Raw genomic sequence first — 20,658 nt, 5'->3', positions numbered from 1 at the left:
CAGCTGCGGTAACGAGGACGGCGACACCGGAGGAAGGGAAGGCGCAGGCCCCGGCGGTGGGGGAAGGACAGCGTTTCAGCAAATGGTGCTGGGCAACGGGGCGGCCACTGCACACACACTCATACACACACTCACAGACACACACACAGACACAGAGACATACACAGACACACACACAGACACACAGACACACACAGACACAGAGACACACACTCACACACAGACACACAGACACACAGACACACAAACACATACACAGACACACACACAGACACAGACACACACACTCACACACAGACACACAGACACACACTCATACAGACACAGAGACACACACAGACACACAGACACACACACACAAACACACAGAGCAAACACAGACACACAGGCACAAACACACACAGACACACACACAGAGACAAACACAGAGACAGACACACACACACAAACACACACAGACACACACACACACATATACAGAGACACAAACACACAGAGACACAAACACACTCACACACACACACACACAAAAAGCAGCTTCAACCTGAACCTCACACCTTATACAAAACAACACAAAACGGACCATACAGGTAAGTGTAACACAACAAGCTATAAAGCTTTCAGAAGAAAACTTAAAAGCGTCTTTGTAACAGGGTTAGGAGAAAAGAAAAAGGCTCTTAGATACAACACCAAAAGCACAATCCATTAAAGAAAAACCTACTAGATCACACCTGGCTGCAGCCCAGCCTCCTTACTTAGCAGGTGTAAGGCCTGGGGCTAATGCCTTAACTTCTCTGAGCAAAAACTTTTTCCCATCTATTAAAAAAACCACAAACTTGGTTCATCAAAATTAAAACCTTAATGCTCTCAAAAGATACTTTTAAGAGAATGAAAAGACAAGCTCCAGACTAGAAAAAACATACCTGCAAATCACACACCCAACAAAAGACTATGGATCCAGAATATACGAAGGGCTTTCTGGACTCCACAGTGAAAACAATTAGAAAGTGAGCAAAGGACGCGAGCGTCGCTTCCCCGAGGAGGACGCAGGGGCCGCCCCGGGGAGACGTCGCTGCGCCCAGGAGAAGGGCGAACCGCGGGCGGCAGAGCCGGGGGGGCTCAGAGCTACAGCCCCTTGCACCGCTTCGGGGAGCACATGCACCCTGAGCCCCCCACAAGGTCACGCACCCCAGACAGACGCACCCTCACACCCACCAAACCCGGCCACACCTGCCGTGAGCCCCACTTGCAGCCGTAAATGCGGGAAGGAGCCAAGACGCCCCCAGACGGACGGATCAGCGGTGACGCATCCACACTCGACAAAAAAAGTAACAAACGACTGACAGGCGGCGACTGGGCCGGCCGTCAAGGACACAACCGAGGTCTCAGCCTCCCCCACGGCCTGCCCTCTGCCGCACGTGCAGACGACGCCCACCCACTAGAGGACGCACTCAAAGAGAAGCAGCAAAATGCTGCGTGAGCAGAGGCAGCGCCGTCAGGCGTGCCAGGAAGGGGGCGCGGGACCCGGGACCCCGGCAGGGCCTTGGCGGGAGTGGGGCCGGCGGGAGCGGGGCCTGCGGGCTGGGTCGCGGGACCACAGCCGCCTGAGCGGCAGCGCGGGGTTTCTGAGGGTTATGGGGGTGGGGGTGACAAGGCGGACTGTGCCCTTCCCGTCCCGAGAAGCGCGTCTGCGTTTCAGAAAGGGCCGGCGAGTGCGCAGCTGTGACCCGCCGGCACGCGGGGGCCAGGCCCCCTCTGCAATGGCACGAGGCTTTGTCAGGAGGCACCATGGGCCCGGTGGGTCCCGGCAGGCCGCCTGGCTGCCCGTCCCTCCCGCGTCCCTCTCCTCGCCCGGGATTTTCTTGCTGGGCTCACGGAACAGCCGGCCCCACACCGGGCCCCGGTGGCCCGCCGCTGAGGCTGAGCGGGGGATGTCCCCGAAGACACAGAGGCTAACTGATCAGACCTCTGCTGGCTTTAACTCCCAAACAGGACGGGGTCCCCAGACGGCGGGTCTCCCCGCCCTCCGCCCTCCCAGCCCAGGGAGCGGAGGGAGTCAGGCTGCCACCCCCAGGCGGGCGGACAGGCAGCCTGGCGGCAACAGGACGCTCGTGTCTGAGAACAGACGGGAAGCCCCAGAGGGCTTCCTTCCCACAGCGACAGGGAACCGGGTTTGTCATGAAGCAGGACGTGACCTGCCGTTGCTAAGGCCGACCTCGTTGTCAGTCTCGTTACGGAAGCTTCGTGGCTGACAGGCACGGGAGAGAACTTCCCAGCACCCTTGGTTAAAGATGGAGCCCGCAGGACTCTGGCTCCGAGGGAGCGTCCAGTGCTTCTCCAGGAAGCCAGACGGGCGCCCTCAGGCCCTCGCCACTGCAGGGCAGCAGGGGCCCGAGCGGCATCTTCCCAGGACGCAGCCCTGCGCTCACGTCACAGCGGCGGGCGCGGTAGCACCGGAGCCCCGGAGCCGCCGGGCACGCGGACTCTGGCCGCCGTGCCAGCCCTGCCGTCCGGGTCATGCTCCCCCACAGAACCAGGCCTGGGGTTTCCAAGCGTCTGTGCCAGGCACCACCAGCGTGAGTAAGAAGTTAGACAATTTTGAACCAGCTTTCACTCAAACGCCCACACCCCCTTCTCCAAAGACCCAAAGCCTTCAAAACCCTAGTTCTTTCACAGCCTTTGGTGCCAAAATCCAACCTGATCTCACCGATGGCAAAACTGACCCTGAGCAAGTGAAGAGGCCACCAACCTCTGCTCCCCCCGCGCCCCCTGATCAGCCCTGTCTGCCTGTGGAAATACTGACATCGTCCTCATGAGAGGCTGCCCCAGCCTCTCCTGAGGGCCTCACACAGGCAGAGAAAGAAATCACGCAGCCTTTCAGAAACCCAAAGCTTCTGGCTCCAAGAATTTGGGGAGACAATGGACTATGAAGCTTGTATTTAGAGAAAATCTTCACTCTTAAAAGATGCTTCTAAGTTCAACCTTTTATTTTTCAGAAAGCCAAAAATTTTCAGCGTATTAAAGGTCTATTGCATAATAAAGCTTTAAACAGTAATGGTCCCTACATATAACCCACACGTTATTTTCTTAATTATAGAGCTGTTCAGTGCCACAACCTTGTTTGCTGTTTTCCATCATAAAAACTGAAAGCTGACACTGAATTTTTAAGTACTATTATGCTAGACGCGGCGATCTCCTTCCTTGTGACCTAATGGTCTCCCCAAGGCCCCACCCACCTCCTGATACCATCACATGGGGAGTGGGTTCAACGTACGAATTTGGAGGGGACCCATTCCGTCTCTAGCACGAAGAACACATACAGTGTCTACGCAGTGCACATATAGTGCCTATGTACTGTCCGGGGTGCATTTAGTATGTGATTAGTGTGTGTACTTTCCTGGCTGGTTTGGCTCAGTGGATTGAGCGTCGGCCTGCGAGCTAAGTGTCGCTGGTTCGATCTTCCAGTCAGGGCACATCAGAGAAGGAAAACTCTGACTCCAAAAAACCTCCGCTGCCTTGCGGCATACCTCTTCAGGGGAAAGGCTAAGGGAGTAAACCCCGACAGAAAATCCGGAGCCGGAGTCCCTAAGGCGGTTTGACGTTGTAGTCAACACCGGCAACTCCTGCGGCGCACCTGAAGCCAAGCTGTATTGACTCCGTCTTTCCCTTGGACCCTTCAGCTGCGAAGAGAGGGGGGGTCTGCTGCATGGGCAGCAGCAGACCCTCCATATCACCCTGCCCAGGCTCTGTAGCTTCAGCTTCACTGGAGAGGACACTCCAGCGCCATCGCAAGATGTCGATTCAACACAGGAGGAGACAGATACCGTGTCACTCCCGAGTCGGACTGCACAGCCATTCTCGGCGGTGCAGATAGACTCTTAAGAAGCTACACCATCGTCTCTCGAGACGGACGGCTGCCGACGACGACGACGACGACGATTATGCTAGACTGTCTTACAGAAGTCTGTTCTAGTTATTAAATTATCAACCAATGTTGTATTCCTTTCCTTTGGTAAGAACCAATATTCTCAAGTAAAAACAAATACTCCTATAAAATGAGTACACGAATAAATAAAATACAGGAATCGCAGCTTTGAAACTTTTTATATCCTATCAGGTAACCTAATTTCTAGCAATGAATGTATAAACAGTCAGTAACTCTGAGGATCATCTGTAGCAATCTCAACTGATGTTATTTAGGAGCCAAAGTTTTCTTTTTAAATTCTTAAAAATTAACACACTTCATCTTTTTAAAGCAGGTTTAGGTTTATAAAAAAACTGGGCCAGAGTGAAAGATGAACTCCGTCTGTCCCGCCGCCACCCTCACCGCCCCGCGGCACACACGTTTCGTGAGCGCGGTGCATGGTTTTCACCCAAGAACCAACCGCGACATGTTACTCACTCCACCCTGCGGCTCACGGGAGGGTCTGGCCTCTGCCCTGTCCAGTCTGGGTGTTGACCCACCTGAGACCCTGCACCTGTTGTCACAGTATCACAGCGACTGGCTCCACTGCCCGCTAAGCCCCTGCAATCAACCCCTGTCCCTCCGGGCCCTCCCACGGAGCCTGGCAACCACTGGCCGGTCACTGTCCCCGTGGTTTTGCCTTTTCCAGGACATCACAGAGCTGGAATCACACAGTATGGCGCCTTTTCAGACTGGTTTCTTTCACTTAGCAAGACGTGTTTCGAGTTCCTCCAGGTCTTCCACAGCTGGCGCTCAGCCCCTTTAAGTGCTGAACGGCACCCCCTGTCCGGTGGGCCACGGCTCCTCGGTTGCTGGCAAGTTCTGGCCGTTGAGAATAAAGCTGCTGGGGACATCCGCGTGCTGCGTGTCCTGGGGGAGTCGGTTTTCGCCCCCTCTGAGCACGATGGCTAGGACACATGCCAAGACTGTGGTTACTTTTGACAGACGTCCAGGCTGCCTTCCAACGAGGCTGCACCACCCTGCATTCCCACCAGCACGACTGAGGCCTGCTGCTGCCCCGTGTCCTTGCCAGCACTTGGTGTTGCCGGTGATTTGGGCTTTAGCCACTCTAACAGCTGAGTGGTGACCGTCGCGACTTACAGTTCCCTAAAGCAGGACACTGGGCACCTTTCCACATGCTCACCTGCCACCTGCATGTCTTCTCTGGCGAGGGGTATGTCTGTCCAGATCTCTTCCCCACTTTTTGCTGGGTCGTCGTCTTATTACTGAGTTTCAAGAGTTCTCTGTTATTCTGAGTACAAACCCTCCATCAGATGTTTGCTCCATTTCCCATTTGGTGGTTTTTCATGAAGTGTCCCCGTATTTATTAAGCGCCTGTTACGTCCTCAGCTCTGCAGTTGGTGCTCAGGACAGAACAGCGAGCAGACGCTGTCCCGGCCCTGGCGGAGCTCGTCACCTGGTGCCACTGGGGTGACACGCGGAAGCGGCAGTGCTGCAACGGTGCCACCAAGGAAACGCACTGGAGCCACGCACGTCCCAGAGTGAGGGGCGTTTGACAGACAGGCACTGTGAACAGCAGAGGGAGGCAGCACAGTCACGTCGGTAACGATCCAGATCTTTGCTTCGCTTTCCAAAAAGTAAACTTAGCGCTTGTCTTTCTTCACTTCTGCTTCCACGTAACAGGATCCAAGGAACACACGTTTTTGAATGAACTGAGGGTGAAGGCTTCCCGCACACTATGATGTCTGCACAGACTCCCTCTCTCGCGAGCTGGTATTTAGTACACAATACGCGCGTAGGACGGGGTTCGTCATTCACGAAATAAACAGGGACAAAGCCCTTCTCTGCCTGATTTTCGTGACGCTCCTTTGAGTCCTCTTCTCGGGTGGGCTTTGACCTTGACCTTGCCAGGCCTGTGCAGCCAGTCTTCGCAGGAAGCCCCCAACCTGCGGCTGGCCTCTGACGTGAGGGCAGGCTTGTGGGGAAGGGCCATGGGACTCCCCCGGATTTCTAACCAGATGGGGAGTGTGTGGGCGGCCTGGGGGCCTCAGACGTGCAGCTGACAGTGCAGTGAGGGCAGCGTCCCTGTGCACCGTGGCCTTGGGCCTGCGGACCGTGACACCACCCCCGTGAGCCCCAGGACTGGAGCCGCATGGGTCAGCATCGGGGGCCCCTCAAGGCCACAGACAGCCACGCGCTCCTGAGTGAGCCAGGCCGGCACATGGTTGGCTGAGCCCCAGAGAAAGGAGTGAGCTTTTTATTTTGATTTATTGGGCATTTTTAAAAGATCATCATCTGAATCTTTTCTTTGGGCACATTCTTGGAGACGGACGGAACTAAGCCCACACGTGGGACAGGCAGCTTCTGGAACAAGAGCCGTGTGGAAGCGGGTATTCAGTTAAGACAGATACTCTTTTACTTATCAAAGTAAGAACAGAATAGTTTCCAGTGGGTTTTTAAATTTAAAACAGACTTCCTTCTTTGAAAAACTGTATGTATCCAACAGAGGGGGAAATGTAGGAAACAAAGTGAAAATAATCTCCTTACTAAAAAGCCCACAATTCGGAGAACAGTTTACTCCTCCTCGCTCTCCCACCCCACTTGTATATTACACAGGTCTTTTCGGGCCACGAGATACTAGCAAAAATTATAAAATGAGTATCCTGATATTTCATCAGTGGGGTGAATCATAAACAGACCCCAACAGCCGAAGTAATTTACTTCTAACTTTTCTGCTCTAAAAAATAATTCTGTAATGAACATTCTTGTATGTAATCGCTGCATGAAATGATTACGTCCATAGGACAAGCTGCCTGAGGCATGCCCTCCAGGCCCCGCGGTCCGTTCCTTCCGATGCTGACGCCGCGCCGGCAGCTCTGCAGGGGGGACCTTGTTTTCTGCGCTGGCCCCGCTGGGAAGGTGCCTCCCCTCGCGCAGGCCACAGCCGGCCCGCACAGAGCTGCTGCAGCGGGGACTTGTCGGAGCTCCTGAGAACATTAAATCTTTTAAAACATTTTGGACAATTTTTCTCCTTCCACTGACACCTTTCTGTTCATGTCCTTTGCCCACGGTGCGCTGGGGCATTCCTCTGTTTCTTGCTATTTACAGAAGTGTTTCTACAGATGGGTGAACACGCGCTCCCAGTCGGCCCTGGCGCCAACCCCACCGAGCCTCCTCGGGCGGTTTGTAAGTCAGTCACCGAAATAAATATATAGATATTTCTTATACATAGTTACATATATGTATATATGTATAGCACATACATACATGCACTATATATATACATGTATACGGGCTACACTGTATTATTTTAAGCTAAACATTTAAAAAACCATTTTTACTGATTCCAGAGAGAGGAGAAGGGAGGGAGAAACAGAGGGAAACATCCATGTGGGAGAGGAACACAGCTGCCTCTTGCATGGACCCCGACTGGGGACCGAACCCGAAACCCAGGCCTGTGCCCTGACCGGGAATCAAGCTTGTAACCTTTCGGTTTTTAGGCCGACACCCAACCACCAGCCACACAGCCGGGGCGAGGCCACGCATTTTGCTGACAGGCAGCGCTACAGAGTCATCGGCCTGAGAAAGCAGCTGCTCACAGTCGCTGGGAAGCAGCCTGTTAAACCCAGAAAGTTTTCTATTCCCAAACTGCATGTATTTTAAACTCTAGAAAAAATAAACTTATTCGCTGCAATATAGGGATTTGACATTTAACTTTCTTTACTCTAAAAGTTTGCATACAAATTCAAGCTTTTATCTTTCTTCAGAAATGTGAAACTTACAAATGTAAATGCGGAAGGAGCTAGAAGGAAGAGGTAACCCTATGGAAAGCCAGAGGAGGAGGGAAAAGATCTAGTGGGAAGTAAAAAGCGGACCCTTAAAATCCACAAAGACACGTTAAGCCAAAGAACATGAAAGTCTATAGCTTTCCAAATGTTGCATCTTCTTTGATTAGCTGATGAAGAAATAGTAAAGAAGCCTTAAAATAAAAAATCACGGACCTCAAGTTGTAAAAATTAATTCACTGCTTTAAAATATTCTATCACTCAAATTCTCTTCCCTCATCATAAATTACAAAGGTTGTGTGTGAAGTTACATCAAACATAAGTCACTTTACAGAGAATGGTCTTCGATAGCAGATGTTATGTATAAACTATTAAAACAAACAAACAAATCTACCCTAAAAGTCTGCAAGAATCCTTCACATTAGTCCACAAGCCAGGAGCACATTTAAGCCCCAGAAACTGGCCAAATGCTATGACTTCTTTTAATACAGCAAATTTTCATTAAAAAAAGCCTTTGCCACCCTGGCTGACGGGGCTCAGCGGGCTGAGTGCCAGCCTGTGATCGGAAAGGTCAGCGGTTCGGTTCCCGGTCGGGGCCCAGGCCTGGGCTGCCGGCGGGGTCCCCAGGTCGGGGCGTGGGAGGCAGCCACACACTGATGCTCCTCTCTCACATCGATGTTTCTCTCCTCTTTCTCCCTCCTTCCCTCCTCTCTAAAAAAATAAATAAAATCTTTAAAAAAAATCCTTGCAGATCATCTCTGTCCAATAGCAACCACATGGGAATAAGAACGCCAGGAGTCACACCAAGTCTTTTTTCCACTACTTTTTTAAAATTTAGCTGTATTTTTTTGTTTTTGTTTTTTATCATTTTTTACTTTGAGTTTCAGTTGACATGTATTGTTTTATTAGTTTCAGGTGCACATTCCAGTAATTGGACAGTGCATAACTTAATAAGCATCATCCCGACAAACCTCAGCCCCACCTGCCACCGGCCATGGTCACTAGACCGTTGCTGACTGTGTTCCCTGGGCTGAGCTTTGCATCCCGGGACTGTTCTGTGACAACCAATTTGTACTCTTAATCCCTTCGTCTTTGTAACGCATCCCCCGACCCCCTCCCACCTGGCAGCCATCAAAACATGCTCTGCATCTATGATTCTGCTTCGGTTCGGCTCGATTGTTTATTTTCTTGTTTAGATTCAGTTGTTGATAGATATGTATTCATTGCCATTTTACTGTTCCTGTTTTTTTTCTTTTTCTTAAAGACCCTTGAACATTTCCTATAATACTGGTTTGGTGGTGATGAACTCTTTTAGCTTTTCCTTGTCTGGGAAGCACTTCATCTGCCCTTCCGTCCTAAATGATAGCTTTGCTGGGTAGAGTAGTCTTGGTTGTAGGTCCTTGCTTTTCATGACGTTGAATATTTCTTGCCAGTCCCTTTGGCCTGTAGTTCCTTTTGAGAAATCAGCGGAGAGTCTTATAGGCACCCCTTTGTAGGTAACTCTCTGCTTTTCTCTTGCAGCTTTTAAGATTCTCTCTTTGTCTTTACCCTTTGGCATTTTAATTATGAGGTGTCTTGTGTGGTCCTCTTTGGGTCCACCTTCTTTGTGACTCTCTGTGTTTCCTGGACTTGTATGTCTATTTCCTTCACCAAGTTAGGGAAGTTTTCTGTTATTATTTTTTCAAATAGGTTTTCAATTTCTTGTTCTTTCTCTTCTATTTCCAGCACCCCCTCTGATGTGAATGTTGGTGCACTTAAAGTTGTCCCAGAGTCTCCTTACAGTATTCTCATCTTTGGATTCTATTTTCTTTTTGCTGTTCTGATTGGATGGGGTTTTTTTGCTTCCTTATATTCGTAATTGCTGATTTGACTCTCAGCTTTATCCACTCTACTGTTGATTCCTGTAAATTATTCTTTATTTCAATGAGTGTATTCCTTCATTTCTGACTGGTTCTTTTTTATGCTATTGAGACCCTCACTAAGTTCCCCGAGCACCCCTATAACCGGAGATTTGAACTCAGCATCTCATAGGTTGCTTGTCTCCATTTTGTTTAGTTCTTTTTCTGGAGTTTTATTCTATTCTTTAATTACGGCAGCCTCCCTGTGTTGGTCTGTGTATTAGGTAGAGCTGCTCTGACTCTGTGTCTTGGCAGTGTGGTCTAATATAGCAGGTGTCCTGTAGGGCCCACTGGCACAGCCTCTCCTGTCACCCAAGCTGGGCACTCAAGGTGCCCCCCACCCCTTGTGTGGGCTGAGTGCACCCTCCTGTTGTAGTTGAGCCTCGACTGCTGTGGGCACATCAACAGGAGGGACTTACCCAGGCCAGGCAGCTGCAAGGACTGGCTGTGACCACTGACCACTGACCTCGGACCACCATGGAGGGTCAGCTGTGCGTGGACCCACCCCACAGAGCGGGACTTACTTCAGCTGGGCCCTGGTGCCCGCTGAGTCTGCCCCTTGATTGTGTCGCTCGTGGAGGTGGCTGGGTGGTGCCTAGACTTGGTCTGAAGCTGTCTACCAGGTGCACTGGCTCTGGGGCCTCCTGGGAGAGCCGGGCCAAGGTCAGCCCCCACCCGCGTTTTACCCGGGACGGCCCGGCATGAGCTACAAAGCCATCTGCAGCTGGCTGCTGCTGGTGCCGGGCTTGGAGGTGCCCAGGTGGAGTCAAGCTGTGACCCAGGGCTGGCTGCTGCTGGTGCCAGGCCGGGGCCGCTTAGCGAGAGGCCTGGGGCTCATTGAGGCCAGATGCTGCTTGTTTGAGAGATTTCAGGAAACTCTGGGCAGGAGCCAAGACAAGCCATTCATATGGGAGCGCCACTGGAACCAGCTTGGGTGGGCCCAAGACCGCCAGGATGGGACAAACAGTATGAGTAGATTGATGGCATTTCAAATACGGTGCCCACCTGCCAGCTCTGCGGGGGATGGGGGGCCGGGGGTTGCTCAGAAAACAGTGGCCTCTGCCAGCACTTCTGCCTGGGAGGAAGCTGCCCCCCAGCTCTCACGCAGGTGCCCCGCCCCACGCTGGGGGGCGCCCAGAGGGCATGAGTCTGAGTAAGTCCACGTGCGGGCCCTTCAAAGGGAACCGCCTGGGACTCAAAAGCTTCTGTCTTCCTCGGGGTCAGGCCCCACTGGTTTTACGGCCAGAAGTCATGGGACTTCTCTTCCCGGCCCCGGCCCCCTGGGCTGTCGGACGTGGTGCGGGGCCGGGACCGCTTGCTCCTCGGGGGGCCAAGCAGTCCCTCCTGACTTTTACCCGCCGGCCTGTTTCATCTCTGCCCCTCCCGCTGGCAATGAGGTGCCTTCCTCTGTAATTCTGCAGAGGCAGGACTTCCATTCCGCTCCGTTGCCGGGGTCCTGAGAGGCAGTGGTTCTGTGGTTTAGCCGTGACCCTGACGTGGTTGTGGGCGGAGGCGAGCACAGGGTTACCTCGACCATGAGTCTATTCTTCTTAATTTACACGGTTTCATATTTATAATAACTCACAAGTACTTGTTATAAAAATAAGTAAAAAACGAGGCATAAAACTAAATTTGCAGTGTACCCATAATGATACAAAGGCTGTCCAACCAAAGGAAATAACATCAAAAGAACAGTTGCTTCCAGCTGTAGAACTCAGGGAGACTTCTCCTTCCTCTTTCCTTTATAACAGATATTCTTAATATGCATTATTTTTTAATTTGCCATTTTTTAGAAAAAGATATACCAAATCCAATAACTGAAAGTCACTTTCTGATCCTCACAACTGCATCGGGCAGCGGCTGCCCACACAAGGGCCCCACCCCGCCCGCCAGCACAGAGCGGGTCTCCCACCAGGGGAGCGGCGGCGCCGGTGGCTTCCCACGCGGTTTCACAAGTGGCGGCTGACACACAGGGTGCCAGTTCCGGTGTCACTCACCTCTTAGCAAAAAGGTTAATATCTTCTTAAATTAAATCTCAGATTTTTCTCCATTTTTACTCCTATAAAAGTGGTTATAATCAAATGAGAATGCATATACTACATAAGAAAACATTTATATCTTGGAACCTAAGAAAATCCAAGTCCCCTTTACCTTCAGGATATGGTGGTAAAGATCATTAAAAAATCTGCTATACAAAGTGAACTAAGATATGAACTGGAAATCCAAAGAACTAGGTTATTATTCTCAGTCAATTTGGGGCAAAGCAGGGGAAGAAAGGCCAGCCTGCCCTCCTGTGGACACACAGCTGCCGAGTGTGCTGAGACGAAACGCTACGCCCCTGTCCGGGGAGGGCCGCTGGGACGGGACGGGTGGGCCCCCGGGACCTCAAGGGCGTGGCTCTTCCACAGCTCCTCCTGTCCTGTTTCCAGGTCACAGAAGGGGACACGGGCTGGGCTGGAAACCAGGGCCGCGGGCCAAGGCAGTGGGCACCGTATCCTCACCCACCGGTGGCACTTGCCCGGGAAAGCAGCCCTCCCGCTGTCGGGGACGGCGAGAGCCGCGGGACCCCGCACACTGGGGACGGTGTTGATGTGCCTGAGGGTTTCTTCTGCGTGTGCTCACAGCCTCTCTGCCGAGCTGTCTTCTCAAATTTGATGAATAAAATCTGTCTCCCTTATGAGGCCTCAGTTTCCACTCAATAACAGGATAAACGGGCACCGTCTTAGCTTTATCATATTATTTACCAAGCATCACGTAGCTCACGGGGCTTGAGCAAGTGTCTTCTTCCCTTGTCCGCTGAACGGAGCTGGTCCCAGTGACTTAGTGAACCCTCCATTCTCCAGCAAGGGGTCCCTGCCTCTGCTGCTGTGCCCGGGGGTTCTGGCAGCACCCCGACCGGAGAAGCTGCCCGGTGAAGCAGCGACCCCGCGGCACATCAACACCGGGGCCGCGCCCAGAGCGCACCCGCCCCAAGTCCATGCACCATCCAACCTCCAGCACCGCAAACCCAGCGCGGCCTACGCACGTGTTTACTTACAGAGAAAATGGGTAAACCAAGCCCCACTGTGGTGAGGACAGTGGAGGTGACGGTACTGTCATGGTACGGGTACCGGATGCTGTTGTCGGTACAGAAAAAGCCTCTCTGAAATGGATAGATTTGGCCCAAATTTAGAACAGCCATTGGCATGGAAGCTGTTGGGGAAGGGAGAAAAGATACAGAGGGTTACATTCAAGCGCTTCAGCAGGAGGTCAAGGTTACTGAATGGGGCGCGACTCCTAAACAGCTCCCTTCCTTTTCTGGGAAGGATCCAATCCTCCCTCCCGGCACCGAGCGAGGCCCCGCCTCTCCCAGGGGCGAGTCCTCTTCCTTGCGCTGACCTCTGAGTTCCAGACAGTCGGTACAAGAGCCCCGGGGAGAGAGCAAAACTGGCCCACGGAAAACTCAAAGTGAGGAGGCAGCGCAGCGCGGTTTTGCGTTTCACATTTTGTACCTAATTCCTTTTTAATTGAATTGCTTACTATCTTAAATGTATTTAAGGAAAAAAGGAAAAACTCAGTAAGTACACTTAATAATCTTAACATAGCCAAATATAGTTAAGGAAGGGAAAGATAAAATTCTGTTTCACATTAAAATTTAAATTAATAGGATTACAAAACAACAGAAACCATAAGAATATTTGATAATAAAAACAGAAAGAAGCCCTTTATATTCCAAAGACAAATTAAAAATGATTTTTATCAGTCCTGGCAAACCTCCAAAATTAAAAAGTTAAATAGAAATAATTTTCGTTTGAAATTTTTCACCCAAATAAAATGAAAGACCAAAGAGAAATTAAATAATTTTGGTTAGTAGCTTCTGAACATGCTGAAATCTACCACGCTTTCCGGCTGTAACCTTCAAGCAGCCTCTCAGCATCCGCTACAGACGAGTGAGTGTACACCTGCTAAGGTCAGGAGCCTCAGTTATGAGTGGGGAGTACGAAGTACCCTCAGGAAACTGTTTAAAAAGTGCCGAGCTATGGTTTTGGGGGGCGGGGCAACCCCACAACCGAGCGGATTTTCAGGAGCCCCGGACGGCAGGGGCTGCAGGGGAGCGCGCAGAGGGGGGCGGGGGGGGGGGGGTCAGCGGGGCATGGGGACACGAGCACAAGGGCGGGAGCTGGGCTCCTCCGGGAGCGGGACCTCGCACAGCAGCCAGCCAGCATGCACCGCGTGCACACGCGTGTCAGGCATGGGCCACGCCGCGGACCAGCCCCCCAGCGCCCTGGGAGGCAGGCCCTGCCACGGCCCGCACACAGGCCATCAGGAGACGCCCAGGCCGGCGGCCCCGGCTCTCGCGCAGGCTGGCTCCCAAGTCAGCGTGTCCGTGGCCGCCCGTGAAGGCAGGTGACGGGCTCAGGCCGCGGGGCAGGGCTGGGAGGAGGACACAGGATGGGGGCGCTGTCCCTCCGGAGAGCGCGTTCAGTCCAGAGCACCGCCCCGTTCTCATGGCAACTCCAAGCCTACGGCGCAGGCCTTCGCCACACGTCACTCTTACCTGCCGCCGTGTCTTTAGGGGGGCGTGGGCTTGAGAGTTTTGTGTTCAGCAAAAAGAATTATGTTTTAAAACACTGGCCGAAAAGCAGCGTATCCCGTAGGAAACACAGCACACTGTCCTCTTTGGCTCAGTGTCAGCAACAGGTAAAATAAGGGGCTTGGAAACTGATGTTGTTTAAAGCGGAAAGGGGGGCAGGGAACACAGCCCCGAGAGCCCGCAGACGAGGGTGTGGGAAAGGGGTCCTGACCGCAGAACTGACTCGGCCCCAGGGCTGGTCCCGGCACGGGGCTCAGGAACGGGCGGGGGTTGGGGGGGACTGCGGGCGGGGGGGACGGTCCCCCTGGCCCCGGCGGCGGCAGCGTGCCGTGGAGCGGAGGTGCTGCGGATACGGCCTGGGGGTGACCGGGCGCCCCTGCAGCTCAGGCTCCTCTTCCCTCCTCCCCGGCAGCCCTTGTGGCCCCATCACACGGGCCCGCCTGCTGCCGCCTGAACACGCATGTTTTCAGAACCGCGGGTGCCCGAACGCCCGGGGGGGGCGGGGGGCAGAAGGAGGCGCACAGCTCTGAGCGCTTGTTCACTCCATGTTACTATTCACTGACTGCTGCGTCTTCCTCCACACGAACACGTAAGCCCACGGCTGCCCACCTTTCTGTCTGGCCAGCCGTCTAGGGGGTTACTCGTCCTCTCATGTCCCCTTCAAGTCCAATGCGCTCCCACCTCATCGGCCCACACGGCACCCCGTCCCCACGCACCCCGACCCCACGGCACCCCGTCCCCACGCACCCCGACCCCACGCACCCCGACCCCACAGCACCCCGTCCCCACGCACCCCGACCCCACGGCACCCCGTCCCCACGCACCCCGACCCCACGCACCCCGACCCCACGCACCCCGACCCCACGCACTCCGACCCCACGGCACCCCGACCCCACGCACCCCGTCCCCACGGCAGGACGTCAGCCCCCAGCCCTGGGGGCAGCGGATCTGCTGAGTGAGCCACCTGGTCTGTGGTACGTCATTCCGGCAGCCCCAGCAGACTGCGATGGACGGACAGACAGACACACACACAAGCCTACCCGCCCCAGAGCAAACGCACACCCCCACTCAGAAAGTAAAGGAATATCCTCTCCGCGCCACAGAGATGCCTTCCGGTGCTGTTTCTAGTGACGACAAGGAGTTCTGTGTCCGAGTTCACAGCACAGAAGACTCTTCCCCAAACAAGCGCTTTCAGAGGGCAGGCGCGCTCTTTCCTTCGTACACACAGGAGAGAGAAACCATTCTGGACCCTCCTAATTTTAGAACATACTTCTCCTAATTAAAAATTTTCTTAAAAGAAACACCTGTTAAAAAGCTCAGTCTTGCTAACGGCACCGCAGCCTTACTGAACGCACCTGTCAGCGGCCGGCGCGGCCCGAGACCCCGAGGAGCGAGACCCGCGCGCCTGGATGTGCCCGCTCCCCACAGTCCCCTCCAGGCAAGTGGCCGTGACGTCTCCCCACGTCACGCACAGGGCACACGCGCTTGAAGACCTGCCGCTGCAGAAGACTGATGGGGTACATCTCAGTGCGTTTCGAAGACAGACTGAAATAAACCAACGGGAACTTCTAATACGTAGAAGCAAAGTAAAGAAAGACAAGTGCTCAGTTTACTTTCTGAAAAGCGAGGCAAAGATCTAGATCGTTACTGACGTGACTACGCTGCCTCCCTCTGTTTTCTCGGAAGCTCTCGGCGCAGGTGCCTCGGGCTGCAGCAAGCTTCACCGCGAGGAAAACCTGCTCTCCTCCATGCCGCTGTTCCCGGCCCCGTCACACGGCAGCCACACGGCCGGGTAAGGGGAAAAGGCTGAAAGGGGGAAGGTGAGAAAGACCTCACCAGAAAGGTTAGTGAGCGCGGGTGCTGAGTGCCATCGGGGGGCAGCACAGCCGAAGGGCCTGGACCCCGCAGCAGACGGACCCCGCAGCGGACGGACCCCGCAGCGGACGGACCCCGCAGCAGACGGACCCCACAGCGGACGGACCCCACAGCAGACAGGACCCCACAGCGGACGGACCCCATAGCAGACAGGACCCCGCAGCAGACGGACCCCACAGCAGACGGACCCCACAGCAGACGGACCCCATAGCAGACAGGACCCCGCAACAGACAGACCCCGCAGCGGACGGACCCCGCAGCAGACGGACCCCACAGCAGACGGACCCCGCAGCAGACGGACCCCGCAGCAGACAGACCCCATAGCAGACAGGACCCCGCAGCGGACGGACCCCGCAGCAGACAGGACCCCATAGCAGACAGGACCCCGCAGCAGACGGACCCCACAGCGGACGGACCCCGCAGCAGACGGACCCCATAGCAGACAGGACCCCGCAGCAGACAGGACCCCACAGCGGACGGACCCCGCAGCAGACAGGACCCCACAGCGGACGGACCCGCAGCAGACAGGACCCCGCAGCGGACGGACCCCGCAGCAGACAGGACCCCGCAGCGGACGGACCTCGCAGCGGACGGACCCCGCAGCAGACAGGACCCCGCAGCAGACAGGACCCCGCAGCGGACGGACCCCATAGCAGACAGGACCCCGCAGCAGACAGGACCCCACAGCGGATGGACCCCACAGCAGACAGGACCCCGCAGCAGACGGACCCCATAGCAGACAGGACCCCATAGCAGACAGGACCCCAGAGCAGACAGGACCCCACAGCGGATGGACCCCGCAGGGAACAGCACCCTCCAACCGTGACTTAAGAACAGCCCAGTCAAGGACGACTCACAAGGTATGGGACGTGTGGGCAGAGTCCAGAGACAGAGCATCGTCCTGAGGCTGCTGCCCCCAGACCTGAAAGGCTCACACAGCCCATAGGACACGAGGGCGGGCGCACAGTGACGAGGGCAGGTGGCCTGCGGCAAACAGACGTGCTGAGCGACCGGGCCGGGCTGAGGAAGCAGCAGCAGGGTCTCGGTCTCGGCACAGGAACAGCTGCTGGGTGAGCCGATGACCCAGTGAAGAGATAGCTGAGCAGAAGCCTCGGAGGCACATCAGGGACAACCGTGCGTAACCCCAAATTTAGGTCCTGAAAAGTTTTAAGTGACTCTTCTCTCCAAAAGACTCAAGTTAAAACAAGCCAAGAAAAGACAAGGAAAAAAAAACTAGTTAACGATCCCAAGTCCAAGAACGTGCTAGGGAAGCGCTTCCGAGTCTGTATTCTAACCCTCGTTTCCCGCGGAGACCACCAAGAGCCAACACAGTTAACCGCGGACACAAACGCGTAACTGACACCCCCTCGGTGCAGGCCAGCGTCACCCCTGAGCAAGGCTTCAGACACCGCGCTTCTCGGACTCCGTCCTCCCCGCCCTCCTGCCCCCCGCCCCCCACAGAGGCCCCCGCTTCCCCGCAGGGCAGCCGGACCGATTCCTGAACACGGGGATGCGGAGTAAGACGCAGTAAGACTTCAAACGAGGCCTGGGCACCCAGTGAGCAGCCCAGGCCCCTCTGTCCCTCGCCTCGTCCCTGGAACCACCAGAAACAACCCCATCTGACACCGTCCCGGGAAGCACACGCGGGACAACACGCAGCCCACACACAGGGCCCCGGCGTGGAACAGCCCCCTGCCGCGCAGGGTTGTGGTGCCCGTCACGCCGGCATGCTCAGCAGAGGGCACGCACCCCCGCGTGCTTCCCCTCACCAGGAAGAAAGGCCCGCTCCTACTGGAAGCCCCGAAAGTAACCCGGGCAGCCCGGCCCGCAGGACCGCAAAGAGCAACCCTGCCAGGCGTGTAGCCGTCTATAAACCAGAACCACGAGGCCCACACGTGCCCAGGAAAGGTCTCCCATGGGGTGAGCAGACGCGGACCCCGCTGACTGCAGCTGCTGAGTCTGTAGTGCTGCGGAAGAGCCAACCCCCCCGCCCCCCGCGGCCTCCTCAGGGGCATCGAGAAGAGCGGTGGGCGCCCAGCCCAGCCCAGCCCAGGCGGCTGTCCCCAGCACGCGTGTGCCCCGTGCAGAACACGTGCATCCACACGTCAGATTTCCCACCAGAAATCTGGGGCAACTTAAAACCTAACCAACAGTATGAGTGCTGGAATAAGCAACACACACAGAGAAATATGTTCCTACACTGCCGAGCGTGCAGTCATCTGTGAAAACTATGTTCAGCAGGGCTTCACTTGTGTGAAATAAAATGTGTGTTTATGTCTAAACAGACCTTAGAAAGCCTAGAAAAATACATAACCGACTTGTAAGTCGCTACCTCCAGAGATGGCATGAATATAAAACTGGGTAGAAATCTCATTTTCTATTGTATATACTTCTATGTTTGGCTATTTTATAATAAAACAAAAGATCAAGATCATTAAGTTTGAACTGAAAAGACTTTCATCACTCACCATGAAAAAGATTTTGTGTTTCCTGAAATTATGCTACACACGCAACTCACCTGAAAAAGTTCTCCTTTCAAAAGCAGTTTAAGAAGTGAATGCATTTGTTGAAAACCCACTATCTGCCAGGCGTTTGCCCCTTCAGCATCTAATTCCAACAACGTTATGAAGGGAGAGACAGTCCTCCAAAAGGTCTGCTTTTGAAAGCTTAAAAACCACTACGTCATAGGTCTAAAAAAGCCACACTGCATGTTATAAAACACCCTGGAATGAACATGAAAACACAAATCAGAACTGACAAATACACAGCCACAATACTGCACACAGAAGGGCGAGGCCCCGCACTCGTACGCGAGCCCGGCCAGGCAGCAGCGCTGAGGACGCAGGCCTGGCGGCCAAGGTCGCAGGGCCGAGCCCTGGGGACGGCTCCGGGAAGAGCCAGCCAGCGCCCGGTGAGTGGAGCCGCTCATCGATGTCCCTCTCTGTCTGTCTCTCCCTAACAAGTTTTTAAAGTTACACATTAGAACTTAATGAGCCATTCAATAACCTGCTTTATTTCCTCTTTATTGTATTTCCCCGTTATCATTTGGTCTCCTTATACGCGCCCCATAACTTATTTTTTAAAAGCTCAAGAAAGTAAAAGAAATACAGACCAGAAACGAATGTAAAAGAAAACAAGGAAAACGCAGATCAGTAAAACCAAATGAGTTCTACGGTTAATCGGTCTTGTTAAAGGCTCCAGAAAGCAAAGGAAAACACAAGGACAGCAAATTATTAAAACTGAGCAGGCACTAACTATACCTCTGGGCTGGTTTTCTCAGAGACGCTAAGTAACTCACCCAAGAGCACACAGCTCCTGAGTGGGCGCAAGGGTGTGCCCGAGGGCAGGGGACAGGACTCCCCAGCGGGGAGAGCAGGGTGGTACAGAGGGTGCTCCCAGCCTCCCGGCCGCCCTCAGGGCAGGAGCCCGCCCCCCCACGCTCCAGCCCTTCACCCACAAACAAGAAAGGAGGAGGGCGTTCTCCCCTGCCGCTTGCTTCTCTGAGCCTCAGTGCCGGCAGGCAGACAACCAGCAGGTCCCCCCCTTCCAGAGAAGGGGGAGGGCGGGGAGCTGCTCCGTGGGACCCAGGCAGGGCGCACCCCGATCTGCAGCGCCATCCATGCCCAACGGTACTTGGCTGCGGACCAGCGAGGAGAAATGTGAACCTCAGCGGCACCTACGCGCACAGCCAGCAGGGAGGGAGCTGCTTCCAGGCGCCGATGCCTCCCCAAGAAGGTAAGGGGTAAAGCCGAGGTACGAACGGTCTCCTTCCCAAAACCTCGCATCTGCCAGCTGAGCCATGTGGGTGCGTTTTTTCTCCGTGTGTATTTGGGTCTAACAAGTAGGTCCATAGACACTTTTGTGAAATTCACTTCTGCAAACCCTTCATTTTCTCCTTTTAGCCATCCAAGGTTAAAAGTAAATAAAAAATGTTTTTGGCTCTCCACTACTTTGTGTTACCTGAGCAGTTTTTAGAAAGTCCTGTTTATTCCAAGCTTAGGGAATGTTCTTCATTTGGCGTCTAATTCAGTGTGAACAAAACACATTCGGGGGGAAATGCAGTCTTTTGCTTGCTTTCTTTGGAAACAGGTGTTGCAAATTCTGTCCCGAATCACAAGAAAACCCTCCTGCCAACTGACAGAAGTTACGTGTTCTTTCTGAACAAAAAGGGTGTCTTCCCTCCTCTGGGAAGGACCGTCAGGTGTCCACAGGTGAAGAGAGTCATGCGACTCCCGCCGACTTCAGCGCAACCACTGAGTTTGCCAGGGAGGACGGCCGGCTCCCTGAGCGCTGGTCCCGGCCACATGACCCGGGTCCGCGGCTACACGCGGCCGGACACGCCCCCCGGCTCTCGAGCGTCAGGCTGCAGGCGAGGGCCTGGCGGGTCACGAAGCAGACAGCTGACGCCACGGGCTTTTATGAAGATCGCGCAGAGGCAGTGACAACAGCCATAAACCTGGAGACGGGAGCGATCGCCAACACAGCCACGGACGCAGGAATGAATCTGGGAAGGGGGTGCAGGGCGTGAACGAGCAGAGGGTGCAGGGGAAACGGCCCCGCAGGAGGTGCCTTCCACCTCACTCTCACTGTCCGTCCTGCCAG

At 54.4% G+C, this 20,658-nt stretch overlaps 1 protein-coding gene across 1 annotated transcript in view; it reads right to left on the bottom strand.

Moving 5' to 3' along the window:
• PLPP1 (phospholipid phosphatase 1) overlaps positions 1 to 20,658 on the bottom strand; it is a 52,971-nt gene that overhangs the window by 15,596 nt on the left and 16,717 nt on the right. Inside the window, exon 2 of the mRNA XM_090276112.1 lies at positions 12,646 to 12,800. Coding sequence (XP_090132238.1) covers positions 12,646 to 12,800 — 155 coding nt within the window. The remainder of the gene's footprint in view (positions 1 to 12,645; positions 12,801 to 20,658) is intronic.

This window comes from Furipterus horrens, unplaced genomic scaffold, assembly GCF_987537825.1.
Source record: "Furipterus horrens unplaced genomic scaffold, mFurHor1.1.pri manual_scaffold_5, whole genome shotgun sequence".
Classification (NCBI taxonomy): domain Eukaryota; kingdom Metazoa; phylum Chordata; class Mammalia; order Chiroptera; family Furipteridae; genus Furipterus; species Furipterus horrens.
The sequence above is the reverse complement of the archived record's forward strand: the minus strand, read 5'-3'. Positions and strand labels throughout refer to the sequence as shown.